The sequence below is a fragment of the Buceros rhinoceros genome, unplaced genomic scaffold (assembly GCF_000710305.1).
Source record: "Buceros rhinoceros silvestris isolate BGI_N320 unplaced genomic scaffold, ASM71030v1 scaffold30778, whole genome shotgun sequence".
In the NCBI taxonomy this organism is placed as follows: domain Eukaryota; kingdom Metazoa; phylum Chordata; class Aves; order Bucerotiformes; family Bucerotidae; genus Buceros; species Buceros rhinoceros.
The window spans coordinates 61279-77504 of record NW_010429165.1 but is presented as its reverse complement, the minus strand read 5'-3'; the positions used below and the strand labels follow the sequence as shown (position 1 = coordinate 77504).

Here is a 16226-nt window from a genome sequence, read left to right as displayed (position 1 = left end):
CTCAACAATAACAAAAAAATATTCAGGTCTTATCCCTGAGAATAGCCAGCACTAAAACAAGACTAAAGCAGCATGTTCTGTGAAAACACCTTAACAGAAAATAGCAAGAAGGTTATATAAACCAAAGGAACATTTACATTAGGACACAGACCCAAGAAAAGTACAATAAGCCATTGTTAGTTACAAATCGTCTTGAAAAGGATATGGACACTAATGGCACAGAGGTACTCAGCCTGGTTCCCTGGAACAATACACGCAGTACCTCCAAGTCAGAACGTTTACCTTCAGCCTATTCTTCTAGACCGACAATTCAAAGAGTGGCTTTCCAAACCAATCCAAATAATTGTGTTATTTTCTGGTAAACTACAATGGGACATTGAATCAGGGAGGTGCTAGCTGGAGTCCAGAAGAAAACCTTTCACCCTGAAATACTGGACTTAGCAATAGCTTTGGTGACCTCATGTGGAGCTGGTGGTAATGGCTGTACCTATGTGGCCAACAAATGAAGGTCAGCCCCTAGGTCCCCCTAGCTTCCTGCCATCACCAAAGTGACAGCAACTGTATCACCAGACCCTGAACTCTCTGGCCTCTAACAAGTTAGGGATACCACAACTATCAGGCAGAACCACTTTCCCATGACTTGTTATATATTTGGTTAAAAATGGTCACAAGTGAACCTCTGCATCCTTTTCCTTCCTTAACAGCTTTAGAAGGAAGGCAGCTGCAGTGATGTACCAGGGCTGTCCTCCACCCCTGGGGCAATTTCTGCCCACCAGTCCTGGAGATACTCTGTTGCATGAAATATCTTGACTTATTAATGAGTGGATAACTTCAGTTGTCTGTGGCCCTGAAAGAAGCCTCACCTTCTCCTGCTTTAGATTATATCCTGCAACACCGATCAACACTACAGATAAATTCGATGAAGACAGACTGGGATCACCTTTCCTGACAGCAGCTGCAGCCTCTTCCACGCAGGCAGCAGGAACCAGGACATGAGCACCTCTTGGCTAGGCAGCCAGTTTCCTTTTCTAACCCTCAGCAAGAAGGTGCTTTTCTTGAGAGCAAACCATCATCCACATCCAAGATATTGCCCCTTGGAGGAGGTGGACCATGCCCTTGAGGTTAATATCTCCTTGTGCTGTCTGTACCGATGGAGTCCGTGACCACATCACACAGATTAATGATTGGATAAGACTAATACTGACAAGGAGACTGAGAAGTAAGGAAGTGCCTGGGATCTCCAAGGGGAGGCCAGGCCCTCAGCAGAGCAGGGATGGTACTGACACATGGCAGGAAAAGGTGTACCCACATTGTTTCGTAGAGGACATCAACAGAGAAATACATGTGCACCACTAGAACTATCATATCAGGGAGGATAAGGGGCAAAAGAGATGAGACACAGCATTAAGACAGAGAAATGTTGCCAAGTGAGTTTTTATTGAAAAGTGTTTCAGGACCTAAGAAACAAACAAACTGAAGGAAAGTTGCTGGGGAAGATCAGACTGTGGGAAGTCATGTGCAAGGGAGCTTTTCTTCATGAGCACATTCTCAGCATTCAGTCATACTCACGAGGTTGAGAGTTCTATTGCTTATTCTGGTGAGAAAGGAGAGAAGGATTAGACAGAGTGCATAGTCAGTGCTGAAGCCTCGTTCCTCACCTCACTGGCCCGAGTGTTGGCTGGGAGCTGACTGGAGATAAAAGGCAGTCTCAAAAGCCCAAACACTCCCTTTTGTTACTATCATTATCGGAAAGATGAAAGGTTTCCCACATTTGATACAATCTAGCTGGTTTGGTGAAGTGGGACAGACTATGTGCCAGTGAAATAGAGTAAAATTGTCTTTGAAGTTAAACAGGAGACCACAGAGAGGTCACGGAAATGGACCCTTCACATTTTCCCTTAAACTGCAAAAAAACCCACATCTCCTTGCACAAGTCATGGTGCACCAGAAAAGCCCACAATATGCCCATAAACAATTAGTCAAAAACACATTATGAAAACATTGCCTTGCATTTGTAGTAGGTACAGGAACTCATCACGAAAGGAAAGATTTTACTCTTGTACGTACAGATAGGCATTGCAGAAAAAACATCTGTTGCCGTATGTTTTGCCATCAGAGCCACAGTGGGGGCTATATTCCAAGGTGCAGATAAGAGAGACTTGTTGGAAGTCCTTGCAATGTTCCTGCAGAAAGAAAGTAGACATGAGGCTCACTGCCTGAGCCCAAACCACGTCCTCCCACTGAGACATGCAACTATCTGTAACATCCTAATAACCAACCTGAAGTTTCCTCCTGGTGGCAAATATGATCTAGTGCTATTTCTACTAATTTTCACGTCTTTTCCTGCACTGCTACAAAGCAATGGGATGAATGTTGCCTGTTTTATGCCAAGTGTGGAATTCCCAAGGGACCTCCTCAGGTCTGCACACCACGTCTCCCCCTGTTTGTAATCCAGGGCAGAGCACAGTTCCCCATGAGCGTAACAGACACTGAATCTCACTCTGGTCCCATCCTTTCCCACTCACTTTTGTAATATCCTCTTCACAGCGTCCGTCCTTTCTTTTGCCAACATTGGTCTGATTCTCCCTGGAGAAGAGACTGTCGTCAGCCACAACCTTCCCCGTCACAACCACAGTGCAAGAACAAACCTCACTCCCATGTAGTGCACAGATGATTTTCAGATGAACTAGCTTAGCATCACCCGCACAACACTAATAAGAACGTGCCTTTACAGACCAGGCACCTGTCTTTTGGAAAAACACGCTCCCCAGTTGATGCATCCTCCTTGTAGGGCTCTGGGGTGGAATGCCCGTGTTGAACATTAACAAGAGCAAACACAAAAATGGGGGCAGACAGACAGGACCCATCCAGCACAGAGTTTCAGAAAGAGCTCTTGCTGCACTCTCAGGATTAACCACCAACACGCTGAATCCACCAGGCAGAAGGACATGTACTTACAGGTTGTGGGCACACAGAACACATTCACTGGCGTATGTCACACCATCAGTACCGCAGACGGGACTGTAGATCATCGTGCAGGCCATCACCACTGTGCCATCTTCCAGCTTGAAAGTTGGGTACCGGCTGCAGTCAAGCTGGGGAACAAAGGCAGCAAAAGCTCTGGCACAGGCTCTGCTCTGTGCAAAGGTGTCCACACACACACACACGCTTATGCCTTTTAGGATCTGCCACTGGACGAATTATGGTTATATATTAACTCATTCTTCATGGAAAACTAGCAATTTCCTTTCACAGTCTGATGCTGGAGAAGACTGAATCAAGGCTTGAAGGCAGACATTACTCATTCAGTTTTGTGTTCACCACGATGCCCCAAACCTTGCTGAACCTACCAGGATATTAGAAAACACAGCTCAAAAATAATCCGCAAATCACAATGGCGTGATTTACGCACTTCCTGCAGGAGAGCTGACTGTGACCAAGATGTTTTTCATGGCCCACAAGAATGAAGGGGAAAAGTGCTGATGGGTCTTTAGTTGCAACAGGACAGCTCTGAGTGTTGAAATCTGCCAACAGCACTGACAGCAGTTGAAGCTGATTTACACTAGTTGAAGAACTGGCCTGTGTTTCAGCACTCCCAGTTTCTCCAGTATGAGCTCTTCCTCCTGATTTATGTATCTCCCCCAGTCTGAGCTCCAAGCGTACTCAGGAGACAAAGGAGTGACATTTCATAGTTTGTATAGAAATGGAATCTCTGACTCGGGATGTTGACTCTTCCAAACACATGCTAATGAGATGGCTTTGTTCTACTCCCCAGTGAGTGTAAACAGTTCAGTGCTGGCCAAATATAGTTAATCTGGTATTTTTACAAGATTCATTGTTGATATACATTATATTGAATTTACAAAAAAAAAAATAGAGAGGAGTTTGAATCCCCTGTTACATTAGGTATCAGCATTCAAAACAGGCAATTTTCTGATCCTTGCAGAATGTCCTTTAGCAAAATGCAACCATCCAGAAGGCATCAGGTACCCCGGGTCCTCAGAGTCCCCTTCCCATATTGCCAAAACAGACTGCTAAAAACTCCTGCGGCAGCTACGATAGACTGCTGTGGGAAAGAGATTTCTTCTTCTAAAGCCTTAAATCATTTGTGCCACCTGACTCATTCCTCACCTGTCCTCTCCTCTTGCTTTTCCTGACTGTGTGCAGGAAGTGCACAATGTTCCTGCTGCCAGAAAGGGGATGTTCACCCACAGAAGAAAGGACAGCACAAGCTGTGATCCCCCCCATCGCAGACTGCACCACCAAAGCAAACCAGCATTTGTGCAACCTATGTGGTCAGCAGCAGCTCGAGCTCTTATTTTTCTTTAGGTTTCACTCACTTGGGGAACTTCCTCCACACACTTTCCATCATGCTTCTTGGTGACATTGGTTCCAAATTCACTGGAAGAGAAAGCAGAGTTAAAAACACTTGACAGGTAACTCTGCTGAGCTCTCAGGGGTGACCTCAAGACTTACATGTTATGGGCACACAGCGAGCAGTCATTGCTGTAGGTGACACCATCTGCCCCACAGACCTCACGCAGGATGAAGGGGCAGGCTGCGATGGCTTCGCCGGTCTTGGTATTGCTCAGGTATGCGCTGCAGTCAACCTGGGGAGATAAAACTGTGCCGGGGCAGTTGCTGGGAGACGGGAGAGTGACTCATCTGCACTCTGGCCTCTCTGATCCTCCAGACTTTAAAGGCTTCTGCCAGAGGAAAATCGGAGGTTTTGTAAGTTTATTCATCCATTGGAAGTTAATTAAGTAATTGTAGCTGGGTTTGGTATTGTCTGCTAACAGAGGGAAGAAAGGAACAGCTGGCCAAAAAGATTATTTTCCTAGAGTAGTACATATGCAAGTTTTAAAACAGACATTTAGCCCAAGGAACCTAGTTTAAAGTGCTTGACATTGAGCCCGGCTTGACATAGTTAACTAAATCCAAGATTTTGTTTCAGCTTTTTCAAAACAGGAGCAAGAACAGTTTCACCAGCTCCTGCTGCAAACCTATTTACAGTGTCTAAAGTCTAACAGTTTAAGTATTTGAGGATAAATAGACGATCACTACTGGAAGTCAGTCTACGCTAGCTAAGCATCACTGCCACTTCACTGCCATTTTGCATAGCTTCCTCATGCAGTGTCTCTTATTACCCCTATTTCCCACACGGTCCAAGAGCAAATTAAAGCAAAGATAGCATTTTAACAGCGTGCCTTTACTGTAGAAAATATATTGCTGTCCTTCAGGATGCACGGCATTATTTTTGGTGCTTTAGAGCTGTTCTGCATAAGCAGAATAAATGTGTTGGGGTATTATCAGCACATATTGTTACTGCGCAGGATAATAAAGCTATTTCTGTATGCACACCTGAGAGCAGATTTTTCCTGGCTGACCAGAGCACGAGGATTTTTTAACCTGCCTGTCTAGTGCAATGAAAATCCTGTCACTGAATGAATACACAGACATCTAAACACAGCTTTGTCTTCCTCTCCTACTGTGCAGAAATGGGCTGCGTGGTTCATGGGCTGCCTCTGATTATTTCTGTTCAGACATCTGCAGTACTGGGACAGTTTGTTTCCTAACTCTGGGCCTGATCCTGTTCTCGCTCGCCCTCGTGTTCAGCACATTGGGAGCAGCCACTCTGAGGAGCTAGGAAGAACTGCAGCACCAGCACAAGCCCTATACACCACACCGTCATGCAGCCCAGAGGGTGCACCGAGCCCAGCCAGGATCTTCCCAGAGATGGAGAGAGAGTAGGAGACAGCGCTTAGTTTATAGGTAGTTCACTTACAGGAGTACTTTCCTCCTTGCATCTTCCCTCATGGCTTTTCTTAACTTGAGTCCCATGTTCTCTGAAAGGAGAAGTTGGTGTTAGCACACTCGCCCGCTATGCCCTGTGACACCCAGGTGCTACAGAGAGCCAACCAAACTCAGAGCCAATATAAAGGAGCCACCTGAGAGCCCAATGGAACAGTTTCTCCTGGTCATTAGCAAGTGCAGTTCTAAGCAGTGACAGACCTATTGGGTCTTCTCACTGTGTGCTATGCAGCAGCCCCAGCCACTCTTTCTTCTGCCCAAATACCACAGCCCGCAGTGTGCTCAGACTGAGAGCTGCCTCTCTCAGAGCTCTGCCAAGGAACACAGAGCATCAGGGAACAAAATCAAGGTGACAGGGGTCTCAGGAGTTTGAAAGAGAACAGAAAGAGAAATACAGATAAGTTGGTATCAAAACAAAAATCATCCAGAGCATCTAGCCATGGCTAGTCACACCAGAAGAGAGAGTCTTACAAGCAGGACCTCCTAGAGAGTACTTACAGGTTGTGAGCACAGATGCCACATTCGTTGTCATAAGTAAATCCATCTGTGCCACAGACTGGGAGCAGGATCCTTGGACAACGTTGAAGGGCTTTACCATCCTTAATCATTTTTGATGGGTATTGACTGCAATCAACCTACAAAAAGCAGGAGTGTCAAACCCGTGGAAGTCCTTGTTCTCTGAGAAAAACCCTCACAAAAGCTCCTGTTGTGTTTTATGCTGAGACACTAATGCTATGTCTCTCTTAAAACCAAGCTGGGTCAGTTCTGCATGAATCTACTTATGCACAGGGGGGACTGCACAGCACTGCATAGTTTGTGAGATGCCAAATCACTAAAGTAGCTCGGTCAATCCCAAATGCAAGATATTCCAGAAAACCAAAAGAAAAGAAAAAAAAAAGAAAAACATAGTCCCCTTTTCATTCTGCACCAAATAAACACCAAAATAGTGAAAGAATTTAGATTTTGCTGACAATGCATTTGAAGAGCATCCTCAAAGGAAGACCTAAACCCAAACTGATCAACTTTCACATTTATGTGTTGGCACGTCCTAGACACCAGCTCTAGGACTTCTCTGCTAATACACTCAGATCAACACTTCAGATCTTCACATATTCCCACCCCAAAGGCAGCTGTAGGTGTGAATTCGTAGTGAAAACTCCGTGCCTAGCTCCCATCCAGCCCATCTGCCAGGGCTGTGCAGGCAAGGAGAGCCCAGAGGACACCTGCTTCAGCACAGATGGGACTCGTAGCCATCCTCAACACAAGGGGCTGACAAGATTTAATACACATGTGGAGAAAGCCAGGCTTCAGGCCAGCTCACTGTCAGATGTAGCCTCAGGGAACACTTCAGTCAGTACAGCCAAGAGGAGAAATATGCCTTATACCGAACACTCACCTCGGAAGTCTGCTCTATGCATTTTCCATTATACTTTTTGCTAACACGGGCCCTGTGTTCTCTGGAAGAGGAAAACAATAAAGATCAGGAACGAAATGCTTAACCTGTCAGTTGCAGTCATATGCAAAATGAGGCAAAGCCCAGCTTCAGAGTCTGTAACAGAGTGTATCAGAATAGCTACATTACTCATTAATGAACTCATCGCTCACTAAAGCAATATTCTGAATTACTCCTTGCTCTGCTCAGTCACTGCCCAGACCACAGACTAACCCAAGGGGCTGCCTTCTGAGTCATCAAGTTTCCTCTCGTGAGCACAAAGAAGGTATCGGAAGGAAACTCAGGGTAAATCCAAAACCAATTCAGTTTCTAAGAGACTTGAAGAATTACGCATAAGATGAAATGCAGAAGGAAGGGTCTCAGGACTGCAAAGCACTGCTGGCTACTTCGGAGGAGAGCCCTACTTACAACACTTACCTATTGTGGGCACAGATCATGCATTCATTATCATACGTAATGCCATCTGTGCCACAAACTGGGCTCAGGTGCCTTGGACAGGCTACTAATACTTTGCCAACTTCAGCTTTCATTACTGGGTACTTGCTGCAGTCAGTCTGTCAAGATAAGGAGAATTACCTCTGGTGAAGCAGGAGAAGTTGATGCAAAACCTTTTTATTCTGCATCCCAGCCCTCACTGTTTCTGCAACAGGACAAAATCCTGATGCACTGAAGCTTGATCATCAGTCAGAAATGAGCTTTCTGAATATTATCCTAGCTCTCTAGGAGTCAGGAAAAAGGATTATCTTGGAGAAGGGATCTTCCACACGGAAGAACACGTACAAAATTTTGGGACCGCTCTCATTAAAACAAAAGATCTTCAATTTAGCGGGCAACATTTTTTACCAGCTGGAAATCCTACTAATACTGGTTTGGTTTGTGTTGGTTTTCTCCCTACTTCTTCAGCGATAACTTAGTACTTCAGACTCCCTGTAGAAGCACAGGATTTGAAAGGATAGAGGAAAAATGGTTATCTATCAGCTGAGAATGGGCTTTCTACATCCCAGAAATTTGATACTGAAATATAGAAGCTTCTCTTCCTGAGGCACCAGACTGTTGGCCTCATACAAGTCGACAATCTCTATACAAAGACATATGCCTAGTGCTCTTCAGAGTCTCACTACGGCCGTGAAAGCGACCAGTAAGGGAGTTCTGAATTCCTGTTGCAGAGACAGTGTCCCGAGAGAAAACTGCCAACCCACATGGCATGGCAGCAAGAGAAATCTTGGGCCTCCCCTTCCCCCGGGCACAAAAGCCAGCTTAGTATGTAAGTAAGCGAGTTCTGAAGCACTGGCTCACTGCAGCTCCTCGTTCATATCCTTTTGCTTTCTCTTTCATCGATTTGGTGTGTTATGCACGGGGTGACCCCTCTTCGGAGGTGGGAGGGTGCAAAATGCCTCCTCACTGTGCAGAAAAGCAAAGCATGGACTGGGCTGCTCATAAGCCTTGTCATATGGTGGTCTTACAGTTTCCTAGGGAAAACTGAGGTTCTCAGGATTCTACAACAGCCCTAAGAGACAGATTTTTACTTCTATTGCACTTACAATCTCTTGCTTGCACTCTCCATCGTATAATTTGGTAATGTTGGTTTGATGTTCTCTGAAAGAAAGAAATGCTTTGGTTAGGAAACCTTGAGAATAGATTTTACCATTAAACTCTAGGCACTGGGACAAGAAAGCAAGGTCCCACCCGCCTTCTGGGACACTACAACTGCTTGACTTGTCTGAATGTGCCCAACAGATGGTAGCAGCAAATTCATAGTATGTCCATATCACATGGTAGTTAGTGTTAGGAGCAATTAGTGTTACTTGTAAAACTTTGGTATGTTCATGGCTCTATCCTAGTTTGCCCTCTGGTTTGTTTGTGATTCCCCTCATGAGCACAAACAGAAAGCAGGGAAGAAAATTCAGGTTGGCTGGAGAATTACAAGCAGCTAGGTCTAAAGAGACCTGCAGAAACACCTGTCTTAAGACAGACCAGTGTTTTACGGAAGTGCTTCTGAGATCTCACTATCCAGAGGGATGTTCTACACGCAAGACTTACGCATTATAGGCACAGATCCCACATTCGCTGTTGTAAGTGAATTTATTTGAGCCACAGACTGGTTTCAGTATCCTTGGACATGTTACTGTGACATGATCATCTACTACAGCGCTTTGGAACCTACTGCAATCAATCTGTAAACAAAGCAGGAATAGAGGAAAAAAAAACACCACATTTTTGGTATAAAGATATAACACTCCCACATGGTCTGCTCACTCTCCCCCAGCCTTTGGGGACGAATACGGCATCAAACACATTCCGCTATCAAAAACGGAAGCCAGAGCCAGTTTTGTGGGAATTCTCTCCTGCTGCAAAAACCAAAGAAAATAAAAAAACCCACCAAATACATAGGAAGGAGGACTGTGATTTGGATTGTGAGATCCTTCATGAGATCCTGCTGGATCTATCTACTGGATGCTATCCAGGTGGTGAGATCCAACCTTCAGCCAACATAACATTTTCATACAGAGATGTAGTACCAGATAGTCCATAAAGACCCTCTCAGCTTTTGTTACCATCAGATTTTAATTCCCTTTGGGCTGTGCAGACCAGCAGTGCATGTTCCGCTCTCCTCTTACGTGCTGTTTGAACTGCCCCCTTTCACAGCCAGCTAAAGCCTTCCATGGAGTTTGTCTTACCACAATAGGTTCTTGCCCACATTCTCCATCACGTGCCTTCTCCACATCGTCTCCGTGTTCCCTAGAAGAAAGCAGACCTGTGTCAGGGATCGCAGAGAGCGGCATCGCCCCACGGATGGCGATATTGGCACCCAGCTGCTAACTCGGACGGCTCCTCTGCCCAGTCTGTCCTTGGGGGATGAAGCTGCCACCCTGCCTTGAGACCCTTGCCCTGTGGCTTCTGCGAGGTTTCCTGCACTACTCACTTGTTGTGAAAGCAGATCCCACACTCGTTGCTGTACGTTTTGCCGTCGCTGCCGCAGACCGGTTCCCAGTTTCTTGGGCAAGCTACCCAGGTTGACCCATTCTCACCGGTGCCTTGGGGATATATGCTGCAATCAACCTGTGAGAGCAGCACAGAATCAGCCCTAGCATTGGCTCCCTCATGGAAAGAAACCCCCATGCAGCCTCCCACCACTGCAGCCCCAGCGACCGCAGCTCCTGCCAGGAGGTAAATTAGAGGCATTATTTTGAATCTGCTCAGGCAGTCAGGAGGAGCAAGTCTCCTCTACAAGTTTCTGATGACGCTTTCCTGCTGGGGTCCGGGGGAGGCCTGGCACAGAGGAAGGATTACTGTGGGTGAGACGGCGCCTAATGAAGGCGGCTGGTAACTGGGAGCCCGGCAGTACACCAGAGCCCCTCAGCTCAAAATCTGATCATTTCAAATCATGCTGCAGTCTCTGGTGAGTTACAGGAGTCTCGTAGCTGCATGGCAAGAACCTGCAGACAAATCCGTTGCACAGATCCTGCTGTTTTCCTCTCAGGGATATAAGTATAGAAAACCTATACAAGGAAAACAGTTCTGCGGGTGTCACCGTAGAGAAAAAAATATCAGAATCAGTCTTTGATGCAAGCATGTCATCTTAGGACAGTATTCCTCCTGAGGAGGTAACCAGCTGCCTTTAGCTTGGGGTAACTAAATGATATCGAAGAGTTAATATAATAGGATCATATAATTACTTCGCTTTCTTCATTTTATTTAATGAACTGAATATACTGTATAAAATGGGGAATCTTTCACTTTCTCATGAAATTGGCAATATCATTCAACCATGCACTGGCAAATATTATTTGAACAGGCAGGCTTTCATTAGATTTAATCCACTTGCTCATCAGATAATTACATACTGTTCCTATTTCGCCAGAAACCTGGGACAGAACAGAATAAATAGAGCTGTAGCTCACCTTGACTCCAAAGGCAATACCTGAAAGAAAAAAGTGGAGACCAAATTATTGACACACAGAGAAGATAAATATAAATCTTTTAATGAAACAGATAAATTCAGTGACTGTTATTGATCAGTTTACTGAGTTTAGGGAAAATTAGGAGTGTTACCTTATGCAAGCAAATGTTCACAGGATGTATTAGAATTTACCAAATAAAGTTTCATTGCGCTTTTGAGGGGAGATAAACCAGGAGAGACTACATGTATTAATCCATCCCTAAGATGTTACAGGAAAGCAATACAGGTACTTTCAATTTAGTACTCTTGGATTTTAACCTCTTAGAGACTTTATACTTGGCTTTTGCAAGTTTGGACATGAGCGTTTAGATGACTATCGACCACTGACTCTGTCCTTCTCCAGACACATGCTTCTCAGTTACCAGAAAAGGCACAGTAAACCTATGGGTCAATCCTAGAGGTTAAAGTTCCCATTTCTGTTGTTCTCATGGATAACGATGCCATTTCTAGCAGTTTTATTTTGCCCTTATGCACAGTACTCCCACGTGCAAGCTCCTGCCCTGCACTAGGACTGCTCCTTCCATAATTTGCCCCTACAAACCAGGAAGATGAGAAGTCGCCTGTATGAGATTTACTAAAATCTCAATCTTGAAGCCTAATTTTTTGCTACACTCTCTCAGGAGTAATATTTCTTCACAGAATAAACCTCTCCTCCACATTACGTGACCCAGCTATTTCTATCAATATGAAAGTTCAGCTCTGATTCAGCTAGATCAATCTCTGCAACATCTCAGGAAATACTCACCTAAGCAGCAGCAAAGGGCTAGAGCCGCCTTCACAAAAACCCCTGTCACCTTCATGGCAGACAGAGGTACCAGGCCAGTGCAGCCTGCTAGCTCTCTGTGCAGGAGAGGAAGACAGCAGGTAGGAGCAGAAATATATAGAGCACCATGACATCAAGTGGTCCCACCTTATTAGGTAACACTCCAAGTCCGTCATCAAAGCCAAAAATCTGTTTGCCTAGCTGAGAGTTCTAGCTAATGATTGACATGGACGTGCATGCCGGGAAGGGGCTTCTCGGGTGGCTCAAGGGGAGCGCGGACCAGGCAGTGTGCCAGGACTCCTCTCCTCCCAGGTGGATCTGCCCCAGTCCCCTACTGCCCTCACGTAGCTGCAGCACACTGCAGGCTTGTATCTAACCTGCAACTGGCTCGGTGCAATTAGATCTTCCTCCTCCGCTATAGTTTTCAGCTGACCTGCCAGCTGATCACCAAACCCCTCGTTATTTAAGCTCAGAGCATGATTTTGTACTCTTCACTGCTGTATTTCATCCCAGTTTGAGCCCAGGCAATTTCAGCCCAGAAGGTCACCCTGTGGTCTGCAGGAGAAATTCTGATCTCCTGTTTCAAAAAAAACCTCAGCAGTTCTCTGCTCCATGTGCCAACTTTTTTCTGCAGTACAGCAAAGAAAAAAAATATTAAGCATGGTCATAAATCTGCTTTTTTGACTGTTCACCAATAACTCCCATGGTACCTTTTACTCATCTGCTACCACCTCCTCCACAGCCAGTTCCTGACCCACCTTGCCAAGCCTAAGTGACACCACCCCACAGGGCAGCAGGCCAAATGCTTTTGACAGCTGCATCGACTAGACATTCTGTATCTCCTTTATCTAGGAAGTCAGCCAGCTTTACAAAGATTGACTTTAGCCCACGCATGGCTTCCTTCCTGAAAACTTGCTGTGTACATTAGCTCTTTACACTTTAAAACTTCAGTTTTCTTCAAATTTCTCCTGCCCACTATTAAGGTAACAGAACTTGGATTGGTCTGGAATGCTCTCTTTGTCTTTTATTTAGGCAGATTTTTGACAATTCTTTAGACTGGTCTCAACACTAGTCATCTCAGTTGGGATCCTAAATTCTCTGAATTTCTCACTAACTTTTAATCTTTCAGATTCTGTACTTGGGTAATTAGAATCCTTACTTGCAGATCTATTTTTGACATAATTTAAACAGAGTGAGCTCCTGTTGAATCATCCCAGTTTTATTTTCTAAGAGGACATCTCCGTCTTTCTCACTTGAAAAGCAAATCCACAATAACACGATTTGGGGGATTACCTAACGGGAAAATTCTATTTGCTTTCATATCCAGGAGCTCTGCTAATATTAGTAGTTTGCAGTGTGCATCTGCAAAGCTAAAGTCTCCCTAAATGCCAGCATTTCCACCTACATTAATCTTTAGTGACGTTAGAGAGGCCTCTATTCATGTATCTCGGTTTCATTCCTTCCCCTTGATGTGCAGCTCTGATATCTCCTGCCCTGCCCCTTATCTCAGTTCCACCAAGCGTTAAGGGCTCCAGACCTTTGGGCCAATGCAGGCCTCAGCTATAAGGACCTCTTGTTCATCCTGATTGCAATATCCATCTCTCAGGGCTTATTCCAGCCAAGACTATCATCAATTAATGCCTCTTGGCAAAGAAAAAGGTATCTTGACAACTTAATTGCCTGACTCAGTAAAAGCTGTCATGGTCAAGCAAATTCCTGCCAGTGTCCACAGAGACGACATCTCAACCTTATGGGAGAGGAGATACTATTTGCAAACCAAATCTGCAGTTAAAATAGATTGGTTGAACATGTTCTGTCAAGATCTAAGCAATTGTCTTCCAACCAAGTTATTAAATTTGGGGGTAGTTTACAATAAGAGACAGGAGAACAGTAAACACCTGTCAAGGATCTAGAGAAGGATCTGGAATCTAGAAATCATAATCACAGCTATCGCATTGTCTGCTGTCTCCCGTGTCCACTGAGTCACGTAATGCCCAGCTTTCTCCTACCCTGCGCACAGAATCGATGCTGTGACCCCACAAGTGAGCTGCCTGTTTCACAGGGAGGGATCCAGCAATTCCTTTTCCACTAGCAGTTTGTCTGTCAGGACAGAGCCTTTTGGGAACCGAGCCGAAAGAGCGGCACAGCACAGCCAGGCTGGCCTGGGAGCTACAGGAGAGGGAGACCTCTGGTTGTCCCCATGTGTTTACACCCTTGTGTTTGGGCAATCCCCCCTTGCTGTGTTGATGTCTGCCTGGTTATTTTTCCTTCTCCAGACATGGCAGGAGAGAGAGGCTCTGCACAGCCCACCTGACCAAGCAGCCCTGGACACGACCACTCTGCTCCACCACTTCTGCTGCATCTTCAGGTTACCTCTAGTTCCAGCTGTGAATCATCTGCACCATTTCCACAGAGTTTCACTGACATGGGCCAAGAAAGGAAGCAAGCCCTCTGAGGCCAGAAGGCAGTAAAACCAACTCACCTGCTTTTCAGAAATATATAGAGAAATTGTCACTGCTTCCCATCCATAAACCAAGTATGCAGTTGTTACTACACCTGACACTAAACTGTTTCTTTTGGGAGCTTCAACATCAAGGATCCGGATTTAGTAATTTGCAAGTAGTTGCATTTACACGTTACTGTTTTCAACTAACAGTTTGAGTGGAGTTGCTCATACCTTCATACTATTAAAGCATTGAGAGTTCTTGTGTTGCAGTCCCAGTGGGAGGGTTGGGCAGCAGGCTGGTTCTTGCAGCAGAGTGGAGCAGGGACATTCCAAGGAAACGGCCTGGATGGACTCCCTGCAGTAGAGAGACTCTTCCAGGAAAAGGCACTGTCTGAAGAGATGCTAAACAGTAGCCCCAAAGAAAGGAAAGAGAAGCCCATTCACCAGTTCTCAAGATAAAAGCAGGTGGGTCATGGTGCAGGAGTTGTGATAATCAAAACAAATAATGCTGAAACTCCCAGGTACCCATATAAGGAAGTTACTTGGTGGGATTGAGTATTACATGTGTGTAGGGAGACTCATAAGGGAGACCTCTGCAGCAGCCCCAGAGGGGCTTCACTGCACAAATGGCATCAGTCTCTTCATGTCACAACTCAGTTCCTGAAGACACAAATGCCCCTAAAGTGCAGAATTTCTAGCAGTGTCTACTGTGGCAGGAGGTCCCCGGCCAGAGCACACCATGGTGCCACACATGGGCTCTCCCCTCCATGGTGGCTGACAGCAGCAGGGAGGTGGTGGGCAGAGCTCCCAGGCTCCAAATGGACATTCTGCAGAGGATTGAGAAACACCATAGTGAGTTCAAGGACTTCTGAGGCATCTGAGAGTCAATAGTCCTCACTATATACCAAAAGCAGCATTTGCACATCCTGAAGAGTTGCATAAGTACCACACATGGGCTCTCCCCTCCATGGTGGCTGACAGCAGCAGGGAGGTGGTGGGCAGAGCTCCCAGGCTCCAAATGGACATTCTGCAGAGGATTGAGAAACACCATAGTGAGTTCAAGGACTTCTGAGGCATCTGAGAGTCAATAGTCCTCACTATATACCAAAAGCAGCATTTGCACATCCTGAAGAGTTGCATAAGTACCTGACACCTTCTAGCAGAACAAAAAAAAAAATAGCAAGAAACTCAAAGTACCTGCAGAGAGTAATTTAGCTGAAAACCCAACCATGTTGAGAAGCCAGGAGACCGAAGCTGTCAATTCATATCACCAGTTCTGCAAAACCTCTGAAAATACTCTTGGGTCTGTGGATATTGGCAAGAGACACCCTTAACAAAGCGTAATTCACGGCAAACAAGAATCCCCAGCGCACTGGTACCCTTCCAGTTTTGTAGAGGGCTGGTTTTGGTCTTATTACTGTGCCACAGGGCGGCACAAAGGGCAAGTAAGAGCAAATGTAAAAGAAGGTAATAAATCCCCAATACCTTGAGTGTTTGCCTCCTCTCCAGGAACCTCATAGAAATAACACGTGGCATCGCTCATGAGTCCTGCCGCACGCAGCGCTGCTCAGGGCAGACATCATCGGTGAGCCCTTAGAGAAACCTGCAGAAGGGGGTTGAAAACCAGGAAGCACTGACCAGGCGGGCTGCCAAGAGCAGCAAGGCGTTAGCCTTGTTACCTCTGGTAGGGCTGTTAACAACAGCACAGGCGGTTTCAGCAAGTGTCTGTCCCACACCTCCTTGGGAGACAGGTTTGGAGTCTGATTAATGATCCCTTGTCACCAGCTGCAAC

At 45.7% G+C, this 16226-nt stretch overlaps 1 protein-coding gene across 1 annotated transcript; it reads right to left on the bottom strand.

Moving 5' to 3' along the window:
• Positions 1–1548: 1548 nt before the first annotated feature.
• SPINK5 (serine peptidase inhibitor, Kazal type 5) lies at positions 1549–12025 on the bottom strand. Its single transcript, XM_010142550.1, has 16 exons — positions 11971–12025; positions 11167–11186; positions 10188–10324; positions 9943–10003; positions 9305–9438; positions 8806–8860; positions 7682–7818; positions 7208–7268; positions 6310–6446; positions 5786–5846; positions 4477–4610; positions 4341–4401; positions 2959–3095; positions 2526–2586; positions 2068–2183; positions 1549–1594 (listed from the first exon to the last, which is right to left on the bottom strand). Exons 1-16 carry the CDS (start codon positions 12023–12025, stop codon positions 1549–1551), a joined length of 1413 nt encoding a protein of 470 aa, XP_010140852.1.
• Positions 12026–16226: the final 4201 nt, after the last annotated feature.